Source organism: Heterodontus francisci, chromosome 28 (genome assembly GCF_036365525.1).
Source record: "Heterodontus francisci isolate sHetFra1 chromosome 28, sHetFra1.hap1, whole genome shotgun sequence".
Taxonomy (NCBI): domain Eukaryota; kingdom Metazoa; phylum Chordata; class Chondrichthyes; order Heterodontiformes; family Heterodontidae; genus Heterodontus; species Heterodontus francisci.
Genome location: NC_090398.1, coordinates 23,166,342 through 23,188,336, shown reverse-complemented (window position 1 = coordinate 23,188,336; position 21,995 = coordinate 23,166,342). Strand labels below are relative to the sequence as shown.

The 21,995-nt window shown below is 43.7% G+C and overlaps 1 protein-coding gene across 14 annotated transcripts in view; it reads right to left on the bottom strand.

Moving 5' to 3' along the window:
• Positions 1–21,995, bottom strand: part of LOC137385135 (NACHT, LRR and PYD domains-containing protein 12-like) — a 122,975-nt gene that overhangs the window by 57,401 nt on the left and 43,579 nt on the right. For 12 of the 14 annotated variants that reach the window (XM_068059968.1, XM_068059961.1, XM_068059966.1 and 9 more), the window contains 2 exons: positions 13,798–13,963; positions 5,604–6,296 (listed from right to left, as the gene is read on the bottom strand). In XM_068059968.1, coding sequence (XP_067916069.1) covers positions 5,604–6,279 — 676 coding nt within the window. In that variant the 5' untranslated portion in view covers positions 6,280–6,296; positions 13,798–13,963. Of the gene's footprint in view, positions 1–2,338; positions 2,638–5,603; positions 6,297–13,797; positions 13,964–21,995 lie in introns of those variants that run through there. The other 2 variants (XM_068059972.1, XM_068059973.1) reach the window with 2 other exon arrangements.

Here is a 21,995-nt window from a genome sequence, read left to right as displayed (position 1 = left end):
AAAATAAAACAAGCAAATAAAAAGTAAAAAAGAAAAAATAACTAACCCTTCGTGCTCTGAAATTATTAAATGCAATGTTCAATCCGGCAGGATGCAGCATGCCTAATCGGGGAATGAGATGCTGTTCCTCGAGCTTGTGTTGATGTTCACTGGAACACTGCAGCAATCCCAGGACAGAGATGTGGGCATGAGAGCAGGGGGGTGTGTTGAAATGGCAAGCAACCGGAAGCTCGGGGTCCTGCTTTCGAACTGAGCGGAGGTGTTCCGCAAAGCTGTCACCCAGTCTGCGTTTGGTCTCCCCAGTGCAGAGGAGACCACATTGTGAGCAGCGAATACAGTATACTACATTGAAAGAAGTACAAGTAAATCGCTGCTTCACCTGAAAGGTGTGTTTGGGGCCATGGATAGTGAGGAGAGAGGAGGTAAATGGGCAGGTAATACACCTCCTGTGATTTGCATGGGAAGGTGCCGTGGGAAGGGGACGAGGTGTCGGGAGTAATGGAAGAGTGGACCAGGGTGTCGCGGAGCTAACGATCCCTTCAGAATGCTGACAGGGGAAGGGAGGGGAAGATGCATTTGGTAGTGGCATCATGCTGGATGTGGTGGAAATGGCGGGGGATGATCCTTTGGATGTGGAGGCTGGTGGGTGGAAAGTGAGGACGAGGGAACCCTGTCGCCGTTCTTCGGGGCGAGGGTCGAAGTGCAGAAAATGGGCTGGACACGGTTGAGGGCCCTGTCAACCACAGTGGGGGGGGAATCCTCGGTTGAGGAAAAAGGAAGATATATCAGACGCACTGTCGTGGAAGGTTGCATCAGCAGAGCAGATGCATCGGAGACACAGAAACTGGGAGAATAGAATGGAGTCCTTACAGGAGGCAGGGTGTGAAGAATTGTAGTCAAGGTAGTCATGGGAGTCAGTGGGCTTATGAATATTAGTAGACAGCCTATCCCCAGAGATGGAGATAGAGAAGTTGAGGAAAGGAAGAAGTGACAGAGATGGACCATGTAAAGGTGAGAGAAGAGTGGAAATTAGAAGCAATGTTGAGAAAGATTTCCAGTTCAGGGTGGGAGCATGAAACGGCACCAACACAGTCATCAATTTACCAGAAAAAGAGTTGGGGGAGGGGGCCTGAGTGGGACTGGAACAAGGAATGTTCGACATATCCCACAAAAAGACAGGCATAACTAGGACCCGTGCGGGTATCGATAGCAACACCTTTTACTTGAAGGAAGTGAGTGGAGTTGAAGGAAAAGTTGTTCAATGTGAGAACAAGTTCAGCCAGGTGGAGGAGTGGTGATGGTGGATGGTGACTGGTTGGGCCTCTGTTCAAGGAAGAAGCAGAGAGCCCTCAAACCGTCCTGGTGGAGAATTGAGGTGTAGAAAGATTAGACGTCCATACTGAAGAGGAGGCGGTTAGGGCCAGGAAACTGAAAATTGTCAAAATGATGTAGGGTGTCAGAAGAGTCACGGATGTTTTTTTATCTGTTTGTGGGATGTGGGTGTCGCTGGCAAGGCCAGCATTTGTTGTCCATCCCTAACTGCCCTTGGACTGAGCAGATTGCTTGGCCATTTCAGAAGGCATTTTTAAAAGTCAACCACATTGCTGTGGGTTTGGAGTCACATGTAGGCCAGACCAGGAAAAGATTTCTTACCCTGAAGGACATTAGTGACCCAAATGGATTTTTACAGCAGTCGACAGTGATTTCCTGGTCATCATTAGACCAGCTTTTAATTCCAGATTTATTAATTGAATTCAAAGTTCACCATCTGTGGTGGTGGGATCCAAACCCATGTCCCCAGAACTGGGTTCTGAATTACTAGTCTAGTGACATTATCACTGCACCACCACAGGTGGGAAGAGACTGGACCAGGGGTGAAAAGTTATTGTCAAGATAGGAAGAAATAAGTTCAGTGGGGCAGGAACAGGCTGAAACAATGAGTCTGCCGGGACAGTCCTGTTTGTGGATTTTGGGAAGGAGGTAGAAGCGGGCTGTCCAGGGTTGCAGGACTATGAGGTTGGAACCTGTAAAGGGAAGATCTGCAGAGGAGATGAGGTCAGTGACAGTCCTGTAGACAGTAGCTTGATGTTCGGTGGTGGGGTCATGGTCCAGGGGGAAGTAGGAAGAAGTGTCTGAGAGTTGGTGCTAAGCCTCTGCAAGGTAGAGGTTGGTACACCAGTCAATAACAGCACCACCCTTGTCTGCAGGTTTGATGGCACTGTCGGGGTTAGACCTGAGAGAACGGAGTGCAGACAGTTCAGAGGGGGACTTCTCTTTGCTTATCTCTTGCCCAACCCCGCATTATTTCCAGCCTTTGCCATTTCTGATGGTCACTGACCTGAAACATTAACTCTGCTTCTCTCTCCACAGATGCTGCCAGACCTGCCGAGTATTTCAGGCCTTTATTGTTTTTATTCCATTCAACTCAGGAATGTTTCAGGATGGGTGTAGGATGGGAACAATTGACAGCTCTTAGCTTTGAAGATATTCTTTGTTCTAAACAGACAATGTGCCACTATCCGAATGCATGTGTGGCCATCATTTGCAGGATTATCCATTTTCTTGAAAGGCAAAGTCAATTTTTATAACTCTTCTGCTGCAGTCTGTAATTTTTCATTGTCACAATTCTCGAAAGCATGACACCTTACCCTTTACAGATCTCTGAAGGCTCTATCTGATCAGCTGAAAATTTTCCAAGGTGTTCAGTCACTCTTTCTTTATGACAGACTTTAGTAATTTCCTGATAACAGATGTTCGGCTAACTGGTCTCTAATTCCCTGGTTTCACTCTCTCACCTTTCTTAAATAGCAGCACAATATTCAAATCTAAAAGAATGGTTCCCGACTCGAGAGAACTTTGGAAGATTATAGTTAGGATATCTGCAATTAGAGTCAGTCCAAGTGACAGCAAGAAACGTCCAAAGGCACTGGATACAGCAAAGGCTATGGGCCCTGACAATATGCTGACAGTAGTACTGAAGACCTGTCCTCCAAGACTAGCTTAGACAAACTGTTCCAGTACAGCTACAACACTGGCACCTACCCGACAAAGTGGAAAATTGCCCAAGTATGTCCTGTGACAAAAGCAGGACAAATATAATCCAGTCAATTATTGCCCCATCAGTCTGCTCCCAATCATCAGCAAAGTTATTGAAGGTATCATTGACAGTTCTGATGTTCAGTTTGGGTTCCACCAGAGCCGCTCGGCTCCTGACCTCATCACAGCCGTGATCCAAACATGGACAGATGAGCTGAACTCCAGAGGTGAGATGAGAGTGTGACTGGCCTTGACATCAAGGCAGCATTTGATCGATTGCAGTCTTAGGGATATAAACTGGTTCTGCATCACAAATTCTTCTTTTAACACCTCCCACTGATTCGCTATCATTTTACCCATTAACAGCTTTGCCTAGTTTACTGTTGACAGTCTTTGTCTCATCATATTGAAGTCAGCCTTACCTAAATCTGGAATCTTAGCAGCTGCTTCGCGTTTCTCCCTTTCAAAACACGAATTAAACTCAATCATATTATCACTATTACATAAATGTTCACGCACTGTTAGGTTGCACCAGAGGCTGCAGGACTTCCTCAGGGAAGTGTCCCAGGCCCAACCATCTTCAACTCCTCATCAATGACCCTTCCTCCATTATAAGGTCAGGAGTGGGGATGTTCGCTGATGATTGCACTGTTTTCAGTACCATTCACAACTCCTCAGATACTGAAGCAGTCCGTGTCTGCAGGCGAGACCTGGACAACATTCAGGCTTAGGCTGTAAATGGCAAGTAACATTCACACCAGGCAAGCACCAGGCAATGGCCATCTCCAACAAGAGAGAATCTAACCACCATCCATTGATGTTCAACGGTATTACCATCACTGAGCACCCCATCCCCACACCCACCCCACCACCATCAACATCCTGGGAGTTACCACTGACCAGAAACTGAACAGGAGCAGCTCTATAAATACTGTAGCTACAAGAGCAGGTCGGAGGCTGGGAATTCTGCAGTGAGTAACCCACCTCCTGACACCCCAAAGCCTGTTCACTGTCTACAGTCAGGAATCTGATGGAATACTCTCCACTTGCCAGGATGAGTGCAGCTCTGACAACACTCAAGAAGCTCGATACCATCTAAGACAAAGCAGTCAGCTAGATCAACACCCCATCCACCAGTTTAAACATTCACTCCCTCCACCAGTGTACAGTGGCAGCAGTGTGTACCATCGAAAAGATGCACTACAGTAACTTACAAAGCCACCTTCAACAGCACCTTCGAAAACCACAACCTCTACCACCAAGATGAACAGGGACATGGGACACATGGGAATACCACCACCGGCAAGTTCCCCTCCAAGCCACACGCCATCCTGACTTAGAACTACATCGCCGTTCCTTCACTGTCGCTGTGTCAAAATCCTGGAACTCGGATTGGGGTGCGAGCGCGGGAGGATCGGGGTGCGAGCGGGGGCGGATCGGGGGGCGAGCGCGGGAGGATCGGGGTGCGAGCGCGGGAGGATCGGGGTGCGAGCGCGGGCGGATCGGGGTGCGAGCGCGGGCGGATCGGGGTGCGAGCGGGGGAGGATCCGGGTGCGAGCGCGGGAGGATCGGTGTGCGAGCGGGGGCGGATCGGGGGGCGAGCGGGGGCGGATCGGGGGGCGAGCGCGGGAGGATCGGGGTGCGAGCGGGGGCCGATCGGGGTGCGAGCGGGGGCCGATCGGGGTGCAAGCGGGGGCGGATCGGGGTGCGAGCGCGGGAGGATCCGGGTGCGAGCGGGGGCGGATCGGGGTGCGAGCGGGGGCGGATCGGGGTGCGAGCGGGGGAGGATCGGGGTGCGAGCGGGGGAGGATCGGGGTGCGAGCGGGGGAGGATCGGGGTGCGAGCGCGGGAGGATCGGGGTGCGAGCGCGGGAGGATCGGGGTGCGAGCGCGGGAGGATCGGGGTGCGAGCGCGGGAGGATCGGGGTGCGAGCGCGGGAGGATCGGGGTGCGAGCGCGGGAGGATCGGGGTGCGAGCGCGGGAGGATCGGGGTGCGAGCGCGGGAGGATCGGGGTGCGAGCGCGGGAGGATCGGGGTGCGAGCGCGGGAGGCTCGGGGTGCGAGCGCGGGAGGATCGGGGTGCGAGCGGGGGCGGATCGGGGTGCGAGCGGGGGCGGATCGGGGTGCGAGCGGGGGAGGATCGGGGTGCGAGCGCGGGAGGATCGGGGTGCGAGCGCGGGAGGATCGGGGTGCGAGCGGGGGCGGATTGGGGTGCGAGCGCGGGCGGATCGGGGTGCGAGCGGGGGCGGATCGGGGTGCGAGCGCGGGCGGATCGGGGTGCGAGCGGGGGCGGATTGGGGTGCGAGCGCGGGAGGATCGGGGCAGTGCCTATTTTGCACGTTAAAAGCAATTACTACCTCATTAGCACTTCTTCCTTAACAAAATGAAATAATAAAAGACAGGTGCAGCAAAGAGAATCCAGAATATGCACCAAGTACAGCTGTGAACTACTGTTCCATGTCAATGACATATTTTTTGTTGGTCAGTAAAGGAATGGAGAGTTTTGCTGTAGTAATTGAGGTATCAGATATTCTTGGAACAACTGTAATGAGTTTAATTCTACTAACCTGTATTTCGTTCAATACTTGTATTATTCTCAAGTATTACATCTCTGGGAGAATGAGTCGCTTCCCTGGTACTGGTTCCTGTGTCCTGATCACCTTCCCTTGTAGCAGGGTGTTGAATCTGACTTTGTTCCCTGGTACTGGATCCTGTGTCCTGATCACCTTCCCTTGTAGCAGGGTGTTGAATCTGACTTTGTTCCCTGGTACTGGTTCCTGTGTCCTGATCACCTTCCCTTGTAGCAGGCTGTTGAATCTGACTTTGTTCACTGGTACTGGTTCCTGTGTCCTGATCACCTTCCCTTGTCGCAGGGTGTTGAATCTGACTTTGTTCACTGGTACTGGTTCCTGTGTCCTGATCACCTTCCCTTGTAGCAGGGTGTTGAATCTGACTTTGTTCACTGGTACTGGTTCCTGTGTCCTGATCACCTTCCCTTGTAGCAGGGTGTTGAATCTGACTTTGTTCACTGGTACTGGTTCCTGTGTCCTGATCACCTTCCCTTGTCGCAGGGTGTTGAATCTGACTTTGTTCACTGGTACTGGTTCCTGTGTCCTGATCACCTTCCCTTGTAGCAGGGTGTTGAATCTGACTTTGTTCACTGGTACTGGTTCCTGTGTCCTGATCACCTTCCCTTGTCGCAGGGTGTTGAATCTGACGTTGATTACTTGATGAATTCTCCATTTCAGTTGATATGTTATCTGCAAAACATTGTATTCCAGGTTACAGCAGAGTATGAAGTCCCTCATCCTTTCTCCTATTCTCGTAAGTCTCTTCCACATCCTCTGCAAGGCCTTGATATCCTTCTTATATTGTGGTGCCAGAATTGCACACAATATTCCAGCTGAGTACTAACCAGTGTTTTGCAAAGGTTTAGCATAAAGTCCTTGTTTTATTTTAATCTAATCCTCTATGAAGAAAGCCAAGGATCACAAATATGATTTTTAAACATCCTTCTCAACGTGATCTGCCTCCAGCCCTTCAGGTACACCAACATGTCTCTGTTGCTGCACTTGTTTAAAATTGTACCTCACTACATACATATTGCCTCTCCTTATTCTTCCTGCCAAAATTTACCATGCACACTTTTCTGCTAAATTTCATCTGCCATGTGTTTGCCCAATTTACCTGTCTGTCAATGTCCTCCAGAAGCATGTCATTATTCCCCAAACTGTTTACTGGGTTTTGTGTCCTGTATACCCAAGTTCAGGTCATTAATATACACACAATAGTGCAGTGGTCCTGATACCAACCCCTGGGAGCACCATTATATTTTTTTCTCCAGTCTGAAAAACATCATCTCACCACCGTTCCCCGCTTTCCGTCCCTTCGACAATTTTGTATCCTATGGCCTTTCATTTTGCTAACAAGTCTATTATATGGTACTTTGTCAAGCAGCATTTGAAAGTCCATGTGTACAAAATCAACACTCCACCCTCATTAACCCACTCCATGACTTCATTGAAGAAGTTGATGACTTTAGGCAAACTTAATTTGCCTTTAACAGATCCGGACTGACTTTCATTTATTGGCCCATAAGTTTACAAGTGCCAATTAATTTTTATTCGGATTATTGTTTCCAAAAGATTCCCCATCATTGACATTCGGCTGGTTGGCCTGTTGCTGGCAGGTGTATCCCTCTTCCCTTTTTTGAACAGGGATGTAACATTTGCAATCCTCCAGTCCGCTGGCACCAGCCCTCATCCGAGGAGGATGAGAAGATTGTGGTCACAGTCTCCACAATTTCCACCCTTCCTTCCCTCAGTAATTCAGGATACATCCCAATCAGACCTGATGACTTTTCTACTTTAAAGGACTGCCAACCTTTTAAGGACATTCTCTTCGTCTATTTTTATTCTACTCAATATCACTCCTGCCTCCTCCTTTCATGCTGCATTGACAGCATCCTCTTCCCGAGTGAAAACACATGTAAATTACTCATTTAGTACCTCAGCCATGCCCTCTGCCTCCACAAATTCTCATTTTTTGGTCCCTAATCAGGTCCACTATTCCTCTGACTACCCTTTCATTATTATGTATTTATAAAACAATTCTGGATTCCCTTTTATGTTTGCCACTAATCTATTCTCATATGCTCTCTTGGCCCTTCATATTCCCTTTAAGATCTCCTCTGCATTTGTTATATTCAGTTTTGTTCTCTACTGTAGTATGAACTTTACAATTCCCATGTACTGTATTTTTCCATCTCATTTTGACCTGTATATCGTTTATTACCCAGGCTGCTCCAGGTGTGAATGCCGTTCCTTCCTTCTTCCCGTGCTCCAATAGGAATGTGTCTACTCTGGATGAAGCATCTCCTGTTTGACGTCCTCCCATTTTTCATTATTGTTTTGCTGGACAATTTTTGATTCCAATCCATCTGAGCCAGATCCCTTTTCAACTCAGTAAAGTGAGTCCTCCTGTACTGAAGTATTTTTATGTTTGATTGGACCTTGTCCTTTCCCATTACTATTATTATTCGAAGCTGGATGAGATTATGATCACAGTTCCACAAATGCTCTCCCACTAAAACATGCTACATTTCTCCACTTTATTCCCCAGAGGGAATCTTGAGAATTCTCTACCCCAGAGAGTTGTGGATGTTCCCTCATTAAGAATATTTAAATCCGAGATAGATAGATTTTTTATCTCTCAGGGAATCGAGAGATATGGGGAGTGGGCGGGAAAGTGGAGTTGAGGCAGAAGATCAGCCATGATCGTACTGAATGCTGGAACAGACTCAAGGGGCCTCCTGTTCCTATTTCTTATGTTCTTATCTTCATAGAACTAGATTCAGCAAAACTTCCTTCCTTGTTGGGCTGGAAACACTGATAAAAGAAGTTCTCTTGTATACATTTTAGGAATTTCTCCCACTCTTTGCATGTTACACTGTTATTATCCCAGTCTATATTAGGATGATTGAAATTTCCCTTCATCACTACACTGCAGTTCTTACATCTTCCTATAAATTGCCTGCAATTTGCTCCTCAATCACTTTTCCATTATTTGGTGGTCTATATTACTCAGTAATGCAATAGCTCCTCTATTGTTGTTTAATTGTCATCGAATACATTCTTGTCCTTCTCCACTCAACAACATCAACCCTCTCCAGAGCTACAATAGTTTTTTGATCGATACAGCAAACACATCCCTTCTTAACGTTCCCTAATACCTTGTAATCAGGAATATTAAGTTCCCAATTTGCTCCTTCTTGGAGTATCTCTGCTACTGCCATTGTATCATTCTTCCATGTGGCGACTTGCGCCTGTATCTCACCGACCTTATTTACCATGCCACATGTATTCAGGTATCTGCACTCCAAACACATCTTAGACTGCTTCACATTTGGCTGCTGTCCATTCCCTTGTATTATTGCACTATTATTTACACTAGTTCCATTTGCTTCTCCCAGTCCTCTGTGCATCTAGTTTCCCCTCACGACATTTTATTCTGGTGCTCACCCCACTGCCCAATTAACTTAAACCATCTCCCAAAGTACCAGTTAACTAGACAGTGAGGACACTGATCCCAGCTGTGTTCAGGTGTAACCTCTCCATCTTCTCCAGGTCTATCCTGCCCCAGACCTTATCCCATTGCCCCAGAATCTGAAACTCTCTCCTGCACCATTTCTCCAGACACACATTAACCTGGAGTACTGTGGTTAGTTCTGGGCATCTTAGGAAGGATATATTGGCCTTGGAGAGAGTGCAGCACAGATTTACTAGAGTGATACTGGAACTTCAAGGGTTAAATTTCAAAGAGAGATTCCAGAGGTTTGGGTTGCATCCCCTGGAATTAAGAAGGTGATTTGAGTGAAATTTTCAACATATTATGGGAATGGTTATGGTAAATAGAAAGAAGCCATTTCTGTTGGTTGGGGAATTTAGGATGAGGGGAAAGAGTCTACAAATTAGAGAATGAGGTGTGTAGTAACACTTCGACATGTGAAGGGTGGCAGAAATTTGGAACACTCTGCTGCAAACAGCAATTGATGCTGGGCCAAATGATAGACTTACACCTCAAATTAATGCATATTTGTTCTCTAATCTCATTTAAAGGGATATCGGGCAAAGGCAGCTGTATGGAGTTAGGTGAAAGATTTTTTTTTTTTAAATCACTGGGTCCATCCTCCCCAGGATACGCACTGTCTGATCATACTGGGTCCATCCTCCCCAGGTTACACACTGTCTGATCACACTGGGTCCATCCTCCCCGGGTTACACACTGTCTGATCACACTGGGTCCATCCTCCCCGGGTTACACACTGTCTGATCACACTGGGTCCATCCTCCCCAGGATACGCACTGCCTGATCACACTGGGTCCATCCTCCCCAGGATACGCATTGCCTGATCACACTGGGTCCAGCCTCCCTGGGTTACGCACTGTCTGATCACACTGGGTCCATCTTCCCCGGGTTACGCACTGCTTGATCACACTGGGACCATCCTCCCCTGTTACATCGTTATCTCTGCTGAAAATCATACTTCTGTAATATCTTTATTTCAAAAGGAGAATTTACTGTTGATGTGAGGTTCCCATTAAATTTTACTGATTTTGTGATGGATCACCAGGAATCATCTTATTCACAGGTGCCCAGCTCGGAGAAGTACTCTAAGAGGAGACTGATATTGAAGAGGTCTGGGAGATACAACCCTTTGCAGGTGGGAGGAGTTTGAGACTTTTAATAACAAATATTTCACCATCAAAGAGGAATGTGTAATGCCTAAGTGTGTTGTGAGGTTTTCAAGTATTTTAACAAGTAATGAAAATGTCATCATTTGTATTCTGGGGTATCAGCTACTTTCAAAGTACTACTTAGTTAATGGGGATTTCTTTTAGTTTAGTTGTATACAAAAAGTCTTAGAATGTGAAATTTTGTCTTGTAATTCTTGAAATTGGTTTGGGCGCTTATATCTCATATTTTTAACATTAACAGTCTCGCTAAGTTTGTAATTGTCCCTTTTTAAACAGTGAGATAGTGAGACCATTGATATGTGGAATATCTTAACGGGTTTTCCAATCTCAGAAAACACCAATAATGTGTAATTACACATTGACAATTATATGCAATCATAATTCTCCAACTATATGTGTGTCTCACTGTTTGTCTGCCCTCACCCATGTGTTCAATTAAAACTGTCAGCGTACTTTTCTTTACCCACTGTGGAAAGCTAAAAGTGACTCGGTCACATCAGTAATTTCTCCAAACTATAGCTGAAGTTATCTTCCGGCAATAATTTATAACCAAATTTGAGACCTTGTAAAATTCAGTTACCTACTGTTTCATTCACCAACACTGGGATAATAAACACTTAACAACAAATTATATTTTCACAGCACTTTAAACATCAGAAACCATCCCAAAGCGCTTCACAGAAGCCAAATCAGACAAAAGATGGGCGCTGAATAAAGGATGTAGAACGAGGGGTGGCCAAAAGATTGGTCAAGTTAGTCATTTTTAAGCAGTGTCCAAATTGAGGAGAGGGAGGTGGAGAGGTTTAGGTGGGAATTGTAGAGCAGAGATCAGGACCAGCAGAAGGTGTGACCACCATAGTTGGAGTGAAGAGAGGGTGAAATATACAAGAGACCAGAATTTGAGAAATGGAGTGTTCTCAGAGGGCGTCTTGCTGAGCTGGAGGAGGAAGGAGACCATGAAAGGAGTTAAACAGAACGATTAGTACAAAAGCAAAATAGTGCAGATGCTGGAAATCTGAAATAAATCAGAAAATGCTGGAAATGCTCAGCAGGTCAGGCAGCATTTCTGAAGAGAAAATCAGAGTTAACGTTTCAGCTCTGTGACCCTTTTTTTTTTAAAGAGATACAGCACTGAAACAGGCCCTTCGGCCCACCGAGTCTGTACTGACCAACAACCACCCATTTATACTAATCCTATATTAATCCCATATTCCCTACCACATCCCCACCATTCTCCTACCACCTACCTATACTAGGGGCAATTTGCAATGGCCAATTTACCTATCAACCTGCAAGTCTTTGGCTGTGGGAGAAAACGAGGGCACCCGGCAGAAACCTACACAGTCACAGGGAGAACTTGCAAACTCCACACAGGCAGTACCCAGAACCAAACCCAGGTCGCTGGAGCTGTGAGGCTGCAGTGCTAACACTGCGCCACTTTTGTCTCCACAGATGCTGCCTGACCTGCTGAGTATTTCCAGCATTTTCTGTTTTTGTATAAAAAGATCAGTGATGGGACCCCCTACCCATTAGTAATTTGGGCAGTTCATTGTTTGAAGTTTAATCATCAGGATCCTCCTATCTGTGTGAAAGACGGTTTTTCAGCCCTGAACCACTTGGCATCTAAAACATTCCTGAAGTTTGTTTCTCTCTGGCGTCTGTTTTTATTCAGTCAGTTTGACAAATGATCTCATTAACATGAACTTATTTCAGTAAAAACACAAGTCCCTGATCCATTCTCAGCTCATTCACATCCATTCCTAACTGTCTGAAACTGACAAACATTGCTGTGTTAAACAATAATTAATTGTAATAATGAATTGGGAACAAGTTCTCTCTCGGAAGTTACTCCTATTCTGTGACTGGATTGTGTTCATTCCGGCCTCAAGTAACTATAGGCTGATTTTCCAGGTGCTTGGCAGAGAGGGATAATTTGCCAGTGCAAATGTGTTAATAGTTTACTGAGCTGAAAATTGTGGTGGGTCTGAACTTCTGATCCCGCCTTTGATCAGTTAAATTAAAACGTACCGGGTAATGAACAGTTCAGTGAGTCAAAAAGATAAAAGAAAATGTACCAAGTTGGAAGGACAAGGTTCCCAACACTGTCTGTCTGAACTGTGAATACCAACAGTAGGAATGAGGCGCCTCTGGACCAGAATGGGGTAAATCCCCAGAGTTCTTTTTCCTGCTTTCTGGTTCACAACTGCCCTTCAAATGTGTCTGTGACAGCTGGAGCCCAGTAGGGTTTAACCCTGACATCCCTGGTTTAAAATGTACTGCCTCAGGCATGCTGTGAGCCCACAGCTGCAGAATAGCTGCATCCCCGGCAGCCGGGCAATGCAACAGGCTTCAGAGAGGAAGAAACGAGAGAGAAATGAAAGAGTAAACACACAAATGAGGCTTTGCTGCTACATGAACCTCACCTTGATGAAGCAGGGAGTTTATATCTCTTTATTTACATGTGGATGTTGAAAGCTCTATCCTAGTTATACTGAATTAACCAATCAGGTAGAAGTTCCTTGTTTGATTTTAACAAATTACAAACTGTGAATTTGATCTGATCCTTACTCTGTGAGATTCCGAGCTCCAGCCTCGGTGTGAAAGATGCTTCCTGTCCTCAGGATGGATTTCAACTCAACTATTCCTCATTTGCTTCAGAACAGGGAAAGGTCTTTCTAGTGAAACCGAATCCAATCAGTCAGACAACTTGTGGCCAATTCAGCTGTGAACAACGTTCAATTTATTTTATCTCTTCTTCTTCCAGGGAAATGCAATGAAACAGACAAATAGTGAGAAATAAATTGTTACATTTCCCTCTGAGAGACTGGTTGCTTAAATCCCAATTGAATTCCTGAGGTTTGCGGGTTGAGCCAGGGACTAGTGTCTTGTCTGTGAGCTGAGGGAAAGGCTGTTTCTGTACATGAGCACATTAACCATTTAACTGCTGAATTAAACAATCCCTGAACATAAGAAACAGGAGTAGGAGTAGGTCATTGGGCCCCTGGAGCCGGTTCCGCCAATCAGTAAGATCAGAGCTGATCTGATTGTGACATTAACTTCACTTTCCTGCTGGTCCTCCATAACACTCGACTCACTTGTAGATCAAAAATCAGTCTAACTCAGCCATGAATATATTCTATGACCCAGCCTCCGCCGCTCTCTGGGGTAGAGAATTCTAAAGATAAACAACCCTCAGAGAAGAAATTGCTCCTCAACTCCATCTTAAATGGGAAACCACTTATTTTTAAACTGTGCCCCCTAGTTCTAGATACCACTAGATGGGAAAGATCTGAAATCTAAAATACAACCAAAATTCACTCAATCCTGTGTTTTGAAACAGAAACTGATCTCACTTCACAATCCATTGCACGGCCTCATGCTGGAGAATTGTCTCGGTGGTCAGACTCTGCCAATCTCATTCTCACCATTTCCTGCCTCACCTTGTAACCTTTGTGTACTGTCTACAGGACCAGTGTTTCTCAGAGTAAATTGGACTTTCTCTTACCTTTCTCCCCAGTCGATCTATGGAAGCTCTTTGAATGGGAAGGGTTCTCTCTGGTTGGTGCTCTCAGAATCCTGTGCTGGTTCACCTGCTGTTGTTCCTCAGTCTACAATCCCTGTTTACTTCCAGCTGTGGACCTTTCTCATCACTCCATCATTCACCAGGAGATCTAATTATAGCAGGGCAGAAAATTAGAATAACATCGCTTCCTTCAAGATTAATGCAATGTTCATTTGTTCCCTAATGTATAATAACAAAAGTAACAAACTTAAATACAATATTGAATTGAATAAACAGCCTCAAGTATCTGTGCTCCAACATTCTATGTCTCTTTAAAGCTGCAGCCACAACATGTGAGAAACTAATTCTTCAGTCACTGGTTCGAGGAGATCGTGCATTCCACATCTCCCGATAGTCAGTCCCTGGTTAGAGGCAGTTCATTCTCCATGACTCTCGGTTCAGTCCCCAGTTCGTAACAGTTCATTCCCCATGTCTTGATCTTCAGTCCCTGGTTAGATACAGTTCATTCCCCATGTCTCTGTCTTCAGTTCCCATTTAAAGACAGTGCATGCAATGAATTATAAAGTTAGATACCATCAGCAATGAACTTGCTTTTCTTTTAATATGAATGGTAATTTACAGGCACACCCGGACAATATACATTTACATGTATGTAATAAAGTATCTATGAGTGAAAATTAGAATCAGTAACTGAATAATTTACAGTAGATTGCATAATTAAATACAGCCTACTTTTAGTCTGAAGTGAAATCAAATCACTATCTCTAGAATTAGAACAGGACTTGGGGATTGGAGGTTGAGAATTTATTTTATTAGGGTCACTTCCGAGATACAATAGATGTGATTGGGGAATTGGAGTTTGAGGATTTATCAGGATCACTCTCGAGATACAATAGATGTGATTGGGGAATTGGAGTTTGAGGATTTATCAGGATCACTCTCGAGATACAATAGATGTGATTGGGGAATTGGAGTTTGAGGATTTATCGGGATCACTCTCGAGATACAATAGATGTGATTGGGGAATTGGAGTTTGAGGATTTATCAGGATCACTCTCGAGATACAATAGATGTGATTGAGGAATTGGAGTTTGAGGATTTATCAGGATCACTCTCGAGATACAATAGATGTGATTGAGGAATTGGAGTTTGAGGATTTATCGGAATCACTCTCGAGATAAATAGATGTGATTGGGGAATTGGAGTTTGAGGATTTATCGGGATCACTCTCGAGATACAATAGATGTGATTGAGAAATTGGAGTTTGAGGATTTATCAGGATCACTCTCGAGATACAATAGATGTGATTGGGGAATTGGAGTTTGAGGATTTATCAGGATCACTCTCGAGATACAATAGATGTGATTGGGGAATTGGAGTTTGAGGATTTATCGGGATCACTCTCGAGATACAATAGATGCGATTGGGGAATTGGAGTTTGAGGATTTATCGGGATCACTCTCGAGATACATTAGATGTGATTGGGGAATTGGAGTTTGAGGATTTATCGGGATCACTCTCGAGATACAATAGATGTGATTGGGGAATTGGAGTTTGAGGATTTATCGGGATCACTCTCGAGATACATTAGATGTGATTGGGGAATTGGAGTTTGAGGATTTATCAGAATCATTCTCGAGATACAATAGATGTGATTGGGGAATTGGAGTTTGAGGATTTATCAGGATCACTCTCGAGATACAATAGATGTGATTGGGGAATTGGAGTTTGAGGATTTATCAGGATCACTCTCGAGATACAATAGATGTGATTGGGGAATTGGAGTTTGAGGATTTATCGGGATCACTCTCGAGATACAATAGATGTGATTGGGGAATTGGAGTTTGAGGATTTATCGGGATCACTCTCGAGATACATTAGATGTGATTGGGGAATTGGAGTTTGAGGATTTATCAGAATCATTCTCGAGATACAATAGATGTGATTGGGGAATTGGAGTTTGAGGATTTATCGGGATCACTCTCGAGATACAATAGATGTGATTGGGGAATTGGAGTTTGAGGATTTATCAGAATCATTCTCGAGATACAATAGATGTGATTGGGGAATTGGAGTTTGAGGATTTATCAGGATCACTCTCGAGATACAATAGATGTGATTGGGGAATTGGAGTTTGAGGATTTATCGGGATCACTCTCGAGATACAATAGATGTGATTGGGGAATTGGAGTTTGAGGATTTATCGGGATCATTATCGAGATACAATAGATGTGATTGGGGAATTGGAGTTTGAGGATTTATCGGGATCACTCTCGAGATAAATAGATGTGATTGGGGAATTGGAGTTTGAGGATTTATCGGGATCACTCTCGAGATAAATAGATGTGATTGGGGAATTGGAGTTTGAGGATTTATTGGGATCACTCTGGAGATAAATAGATGTGATTGGGGAATTGGAGTTTGAGGATTTATCAGAATCACTCTCGAGATACAATCGATGTGATTGGGGAATTGGAGTTTGAGGATTTATCGGGATCACTCTCGAGATAAATAGATGTGATTGGGGAATTGGAGTTTGAGGATTTATCGGGATCACTCTTGAGATACAATAGATGTGATTGGGGAATTGGAGTTTGAGGATTTATCAGGATCATTATCGAGATACAATAGATGTGATTGAGGAATTGGAGTTTGAGGATTTATCGGGATCACTCTCGAGATACAATAGATGTGATTGGGGAATTGGAGTTTGAGGATTTATCAGGATCACTCTCGAGATACAATAGATGTGATTGGGGAATTGGAGTTTGAGGATTTATCGGGCTCACTCTCGAGATACAATGGATGTGATTGGGGAATTGGAGTTTGAGGATTTATCGGGATCACTCTCGAGATACAATAGATGTGATTGGGGAATTGGAGTTTGTGGATTTATCGGGATCACTCTCGAGATAAAATAGATGTGATTGGGGAATTGGAGATTGAGGATTTATCAGAATCACTCTCGAGATACAATCGATGTGATTGGGGAATTGGAGTTTGAGGATTTATCAGGATCACTCTCGAGATACAATAGATGTGATTGGGGAATTGGAGTTTGAGGATTTATCGGGATCACTCTCGAGATAAATAGATGTGATTGGGGAATTGGAGTTTGAGGATTTATCGGGATCACTCTCGAGATAAATAGATGTGATTGGGGAATTGGAGTTTGAGGATTTATCGGGATCACTCTTGAGATACAATAGATGTGATTGGGGAATTGGAGTTTGAGGATTTATCAGGATCATTATCGAGATACAATAGATGTGATTGGGGAATTGGAGTTTGAGGATTTATCGGGATCACTCTCGAGATACAATGGATGTGATTGGGGAATTGGAGTTTGTGGATTTATCGGGATCACTCTCGAGATAAAATAGATGTGATTGGGGAATTGGAGATTGAGGATTTATCAGAATCACTCTCGAGATACAATCGATGTGATTGGGGAATTGGAGTTTGAGGATTTATCAGGATCACTCTCGAGATACAATAGATGTGATTGGGGAATTGGAGTTTGAGGATTTATCAGGATCACTCTCGAGATACAATAGATGTGATTGAGAAATTGGAGTTTGAGGATTTATCAGGATCACTCTCGAGATACAATAGATGTGATTGGGGAATTGGAGTTTGAGGATTTATCGGGATCACTCTCGAGATACAATAGATGTGATTGGGGAATTGGAGTTTGAGGATTTATTGGGATCACTCTCGAGATAAATAGATGTGATTGGGGAATTGGAGTTTGAGGATTTATCGGGATCACTCTCGAGATACAATAGATGTGATTGGGGAATTGGAGTTTGAGGATTTATCGGGATCACTCTCGAGATACAATAGATGTGATTGGGGAATTGGAGTTTGAGGATTTATCGGGATCACTCTCGAGATACAATAGATGTGATTGGGGAATTGGAGTTTGAGGATTTATCAGAATCATTCTCGAGATACAATAGATGTGATTGGGGAATTGGAGTTTGAGGATTTATCAGAATCACTCTCGAGATACAATCGATGTGATTGGGGAATTGGAGTTTGAGGATTTATCAGAATCATTCTCGAGATACAATAGATGTGATTGGGGAATTGGAGTTTGAGGATTTATCAGGATCACTCTCGAGATAAATAGATGTGATTGGGGAATTGGAGTTTGAGGATTTATCGGGATCACTCTCGAGATAAATAGATGTGATTGGGGAATTGGAGTTTGAGGATTTATCGGGATCACTCTCGAGATACAATAGATGTGATTGGGGAATTGGAGTTTGAGGATTTATCGGGATCACTCTCGAGATACAATAGATGTGATTGGGGAATTGGAGTTTGAGGATTTATCAGAATCATTCTCGAGATACAATAGATGTGATTGGGGAATTGGAGTTTGAGGATTTATCAGAATCACTCTCGAGATACAATCGATGTGATTGGGGAATTGGAGTTTGAGGATTTATCAGAATCATTCTCGAGATACAATAGATGTGATTGGGGAATTGGAGTTTGAGGATTTATCAGGATCACTCTCGAGATAAATAGATGTGATTGGGGAATTGGAGTTTGAGGATTTATCGGGATCACTCTCGAGATAAATAGATGTGATTGGGGAATTGGAGTTTGAGGATTTATCGGGATCACTCTCGAGATACAATAGATGTGATTGGGGAATTGGAGTTTGAGGATTTATCGGGATCACTCTCGAGATACAATAGATGTGATTGGGGAATTGGAGTTTGAGGATTTATCGGGATCACTCTCGAGATACAATAGATGTGATTGGGGAATTGGAGTTTGAGGATTTATCGGGATCACTCTTGAGATACAATAGATGTGATTGGGAAATTGGAGTTTGAGGATTTATCAGGATCACTCTCGAGATACAATAGATGTGATTGGGGAATTGGAGATTGAGGATTTATCAGGATCACTCTCGAGATACAATAGAGGTGATTGGGCAATTGGAGTTTGAGGATTTATCGGGATCACTCTCGACATACAATAGATGTGATTGGGGAATTGGAGATTGAGGATTTATCAGAATCATTCTCGAGATACAATAGATGTGATTGGGGAATTGGAGTTTGAGGATTTATCGGGATCACTCTCGAGATACAATAGATGTGATTGGGGAATTGGAGTTTGAGGATTTATCGGGATCACTCTCGAGATACAATAGATGTGACTGGGGAATTGGAGATTGAGGATTTATCAGAATCATTCTCGAGATACAATAGATGTGATTGGGGAATTGGAGATTGAGGATTTATCAGAATCATTCTCGAGATACAATAGATGTGATTGGGGAATTGGAGTTTGAGGATTTATCAGGATCACTCTCGAGATACAATAGATGTGATTGGGGAATTGGAGTTTGAGGATTTATCGGGATCACTCTCGAGATACAATAGATGTGATTGGGGAATTGGAGTTTGAGGATTTATCGGGATCATTATCGAGATACAATAGATGTGATTGGGGAATTGGAGTTTGAGGATTTATCGGGATCACTCTCGAGATAAATAGATGTGATTGGGGAATTGGAGTTTGAGGATTTATCGGGATCACTCTCGAGATAAATAGATGTGATTGGGGAATTGGAGTTTGAGGATTTATTGGGATCACTCTGGAGATAAATAGATGTGATTGGGGAATTGGAGTTTGAGGATTTATCAGAATCACTCTCGAGATACAATCGATGTGATTGGGGAATTGGAGTTTGAGGATTTATCGGGATCACTCTCGAGATAAATAGATGTGATTGGGGAATTGGAGTTTGAGGATTTATCGGGATCACTCTTGAGATGCAATAGATGTGATTGGGGAATTGGAGTTTGAGGATTTATCAGGATCATTATCGAGATACAATAGATGTGATTGAGGAATTGGAGTTTGAGGATTTATCGGGATCACTCTCGAGATACAATAGATGTGATTGGGGAATTGGAGTTTGAGGATTTATCAGGATCACTCTCGAGATACAATAGATGTGATTGGGGAATTGGAGTTTGAGGATTTATCGGGATCACTCTCGAGATACAATGGATGTGATTGGGGAATTGGAGTTTGAGGATTTATCGGGATCACTCTCGAGATACAATAGATGTGATTGGGGAATTGGAGTTTGTGGATTTATCGGGATCACTCTCGAGATAAAATAGATGTGATTGGGGAATTGGAGATTGAGGATTTATCAGAATCACTCTCGAGATACAATCGATGTGATTGGGGAATTGGAGTTTGAGGATTTATCAGGATCACTCTCGAGATACAATAGATGTGATTGGGGAATTGGAGTTTGAGGATTTATCGGGATCACTCTCGAGATAAATAGATGTGATTGGGGAATTGGAGTTTGAGGATTTATCGGGATCACTCTCGAGATAAATAGATGTGATTGGGGAATTGGAGTTTGAGGATTTATCGGGATCACTCTTGAGATACAATAGATGTGATTGGGGAATTGGAGTTTGAGGATTTATCAGGATCATTATCGAGATACAATAGATGTGATTGGGGAATTGGAGTTTGAGGATTTATCGGGATCACTCTCGAGATACAATGGATGTGATTGGGGAATTGGAGTTTGTGGATTTATCGGGATCACTCTCGAGATAAAATAGATGTGATTGGGGAATTGGAGATTGAGGATTTATCAGAATCACTCTCGAGATACAATCGATGTGATTGGGGAATTGGAGTTTGAGGATTTATCAGGATCACTCTCGAGATACAATAGATGTGATTGGGGAATTGGAGTTTGAGGATTTATCAGGATCACTCTCGAGATACAATAGATGTGATTGAGAAATTGGAGTTTGAGGATTTATCAGGATCACTCTCGAGATACAATAGATGTGATTGGGGAATTGGAGTTTGAGGATTTATCGGGATCACTCTCGAGATACAATAGATGTGATTGGGGAATTGGAGTTTGAGGATTTATTGGGATCACTCTCGAGATAAATAGATGTGATTGGGGAATTGGAGTTTGAGGATTTATCGGGATCACTCTCGAGATACAATAGATGTGATTGGGGAATTGGAGTTTGAGGATTTATCGGGATCACTCTCGAGATACAATAGATGTGATTGGGGAATTGGAGTTTGAGGATTTATCGGGATCACTCTCGAGATACAATAGATGTGATTGGGGAATTGGAGTTTGAGGATTTATCAGAATCATTCTCGAGATACAATAGATGTGATTGGGGAATTGGAGTTTGAGGATTTATCAGAATCACTCTCGAGATACAATCGATGTGATTGGGGAATTGGAGTTTGAGGATTTATCAGAATCATTCTCGAGATACAATAGATGTGATTGGGGAATTGGAGTTTGAGGATTTATCAGGATCACTCTCGAGATAAATAGATGTGATTGGGGAATTGGAGTTTGAGGATTTATCGGGATCACTCTCGAGATAAATAGATGTGATTGGGGAATTGGAGTTTGAGGATTTATCGGGATCACTCTCGAGATACAATAGATGTGATTGGGGAATTGGAGTTTGAGGATTTATCGGGATCACTCTCGAGATACAATAGATGTGATTGGGGAATTGGAGTTTGAGGATTTATCAGAATCATTCTCGAGATACAATAGATGTGATTGGGGAATTGGAGTTTGAGGATTTATCAGAATCACTCTCGAGATACAATCGATGTGATTGGGGAATTGCAGTTTGAGGATTTATCAGAATCATTCTCGAGATACAATAGATGTGATTGGGGAATTGGAGTTTGAGGATTTATCAGGATCACTCTCGAGATAAATAGATGTGATTGGGGAATTGGAGTTTGAGGATTTATCGGGATCACTCTCGAGATAAATAGATGTGATTGGGGAATTGGAGTTTGAGGATTTATCGGGATCACTCTCGAGATACAATAGATGTGATTGGGGAATTGGAGTTTGAGGATTTATCGGGATCACTCTCGAGATACAATAGATGTGATTGGGGAATTGGAGTTTGAGGATTTATCGGGATCACTCTCGAGATACAATAGATGTGATTGGGGAATTGGAGTTTGAGGATTTATCGGGATCACTCTCGAGATACAATAGATGTGATTGGGAAATTGGAGTTTGAGGATTTATCAGGATCACTCTCGAGATACAATAGATGTGATTGGGGAATTGGAGATTGAGGATTTATCAGGATCACTCTCGAGATACAATA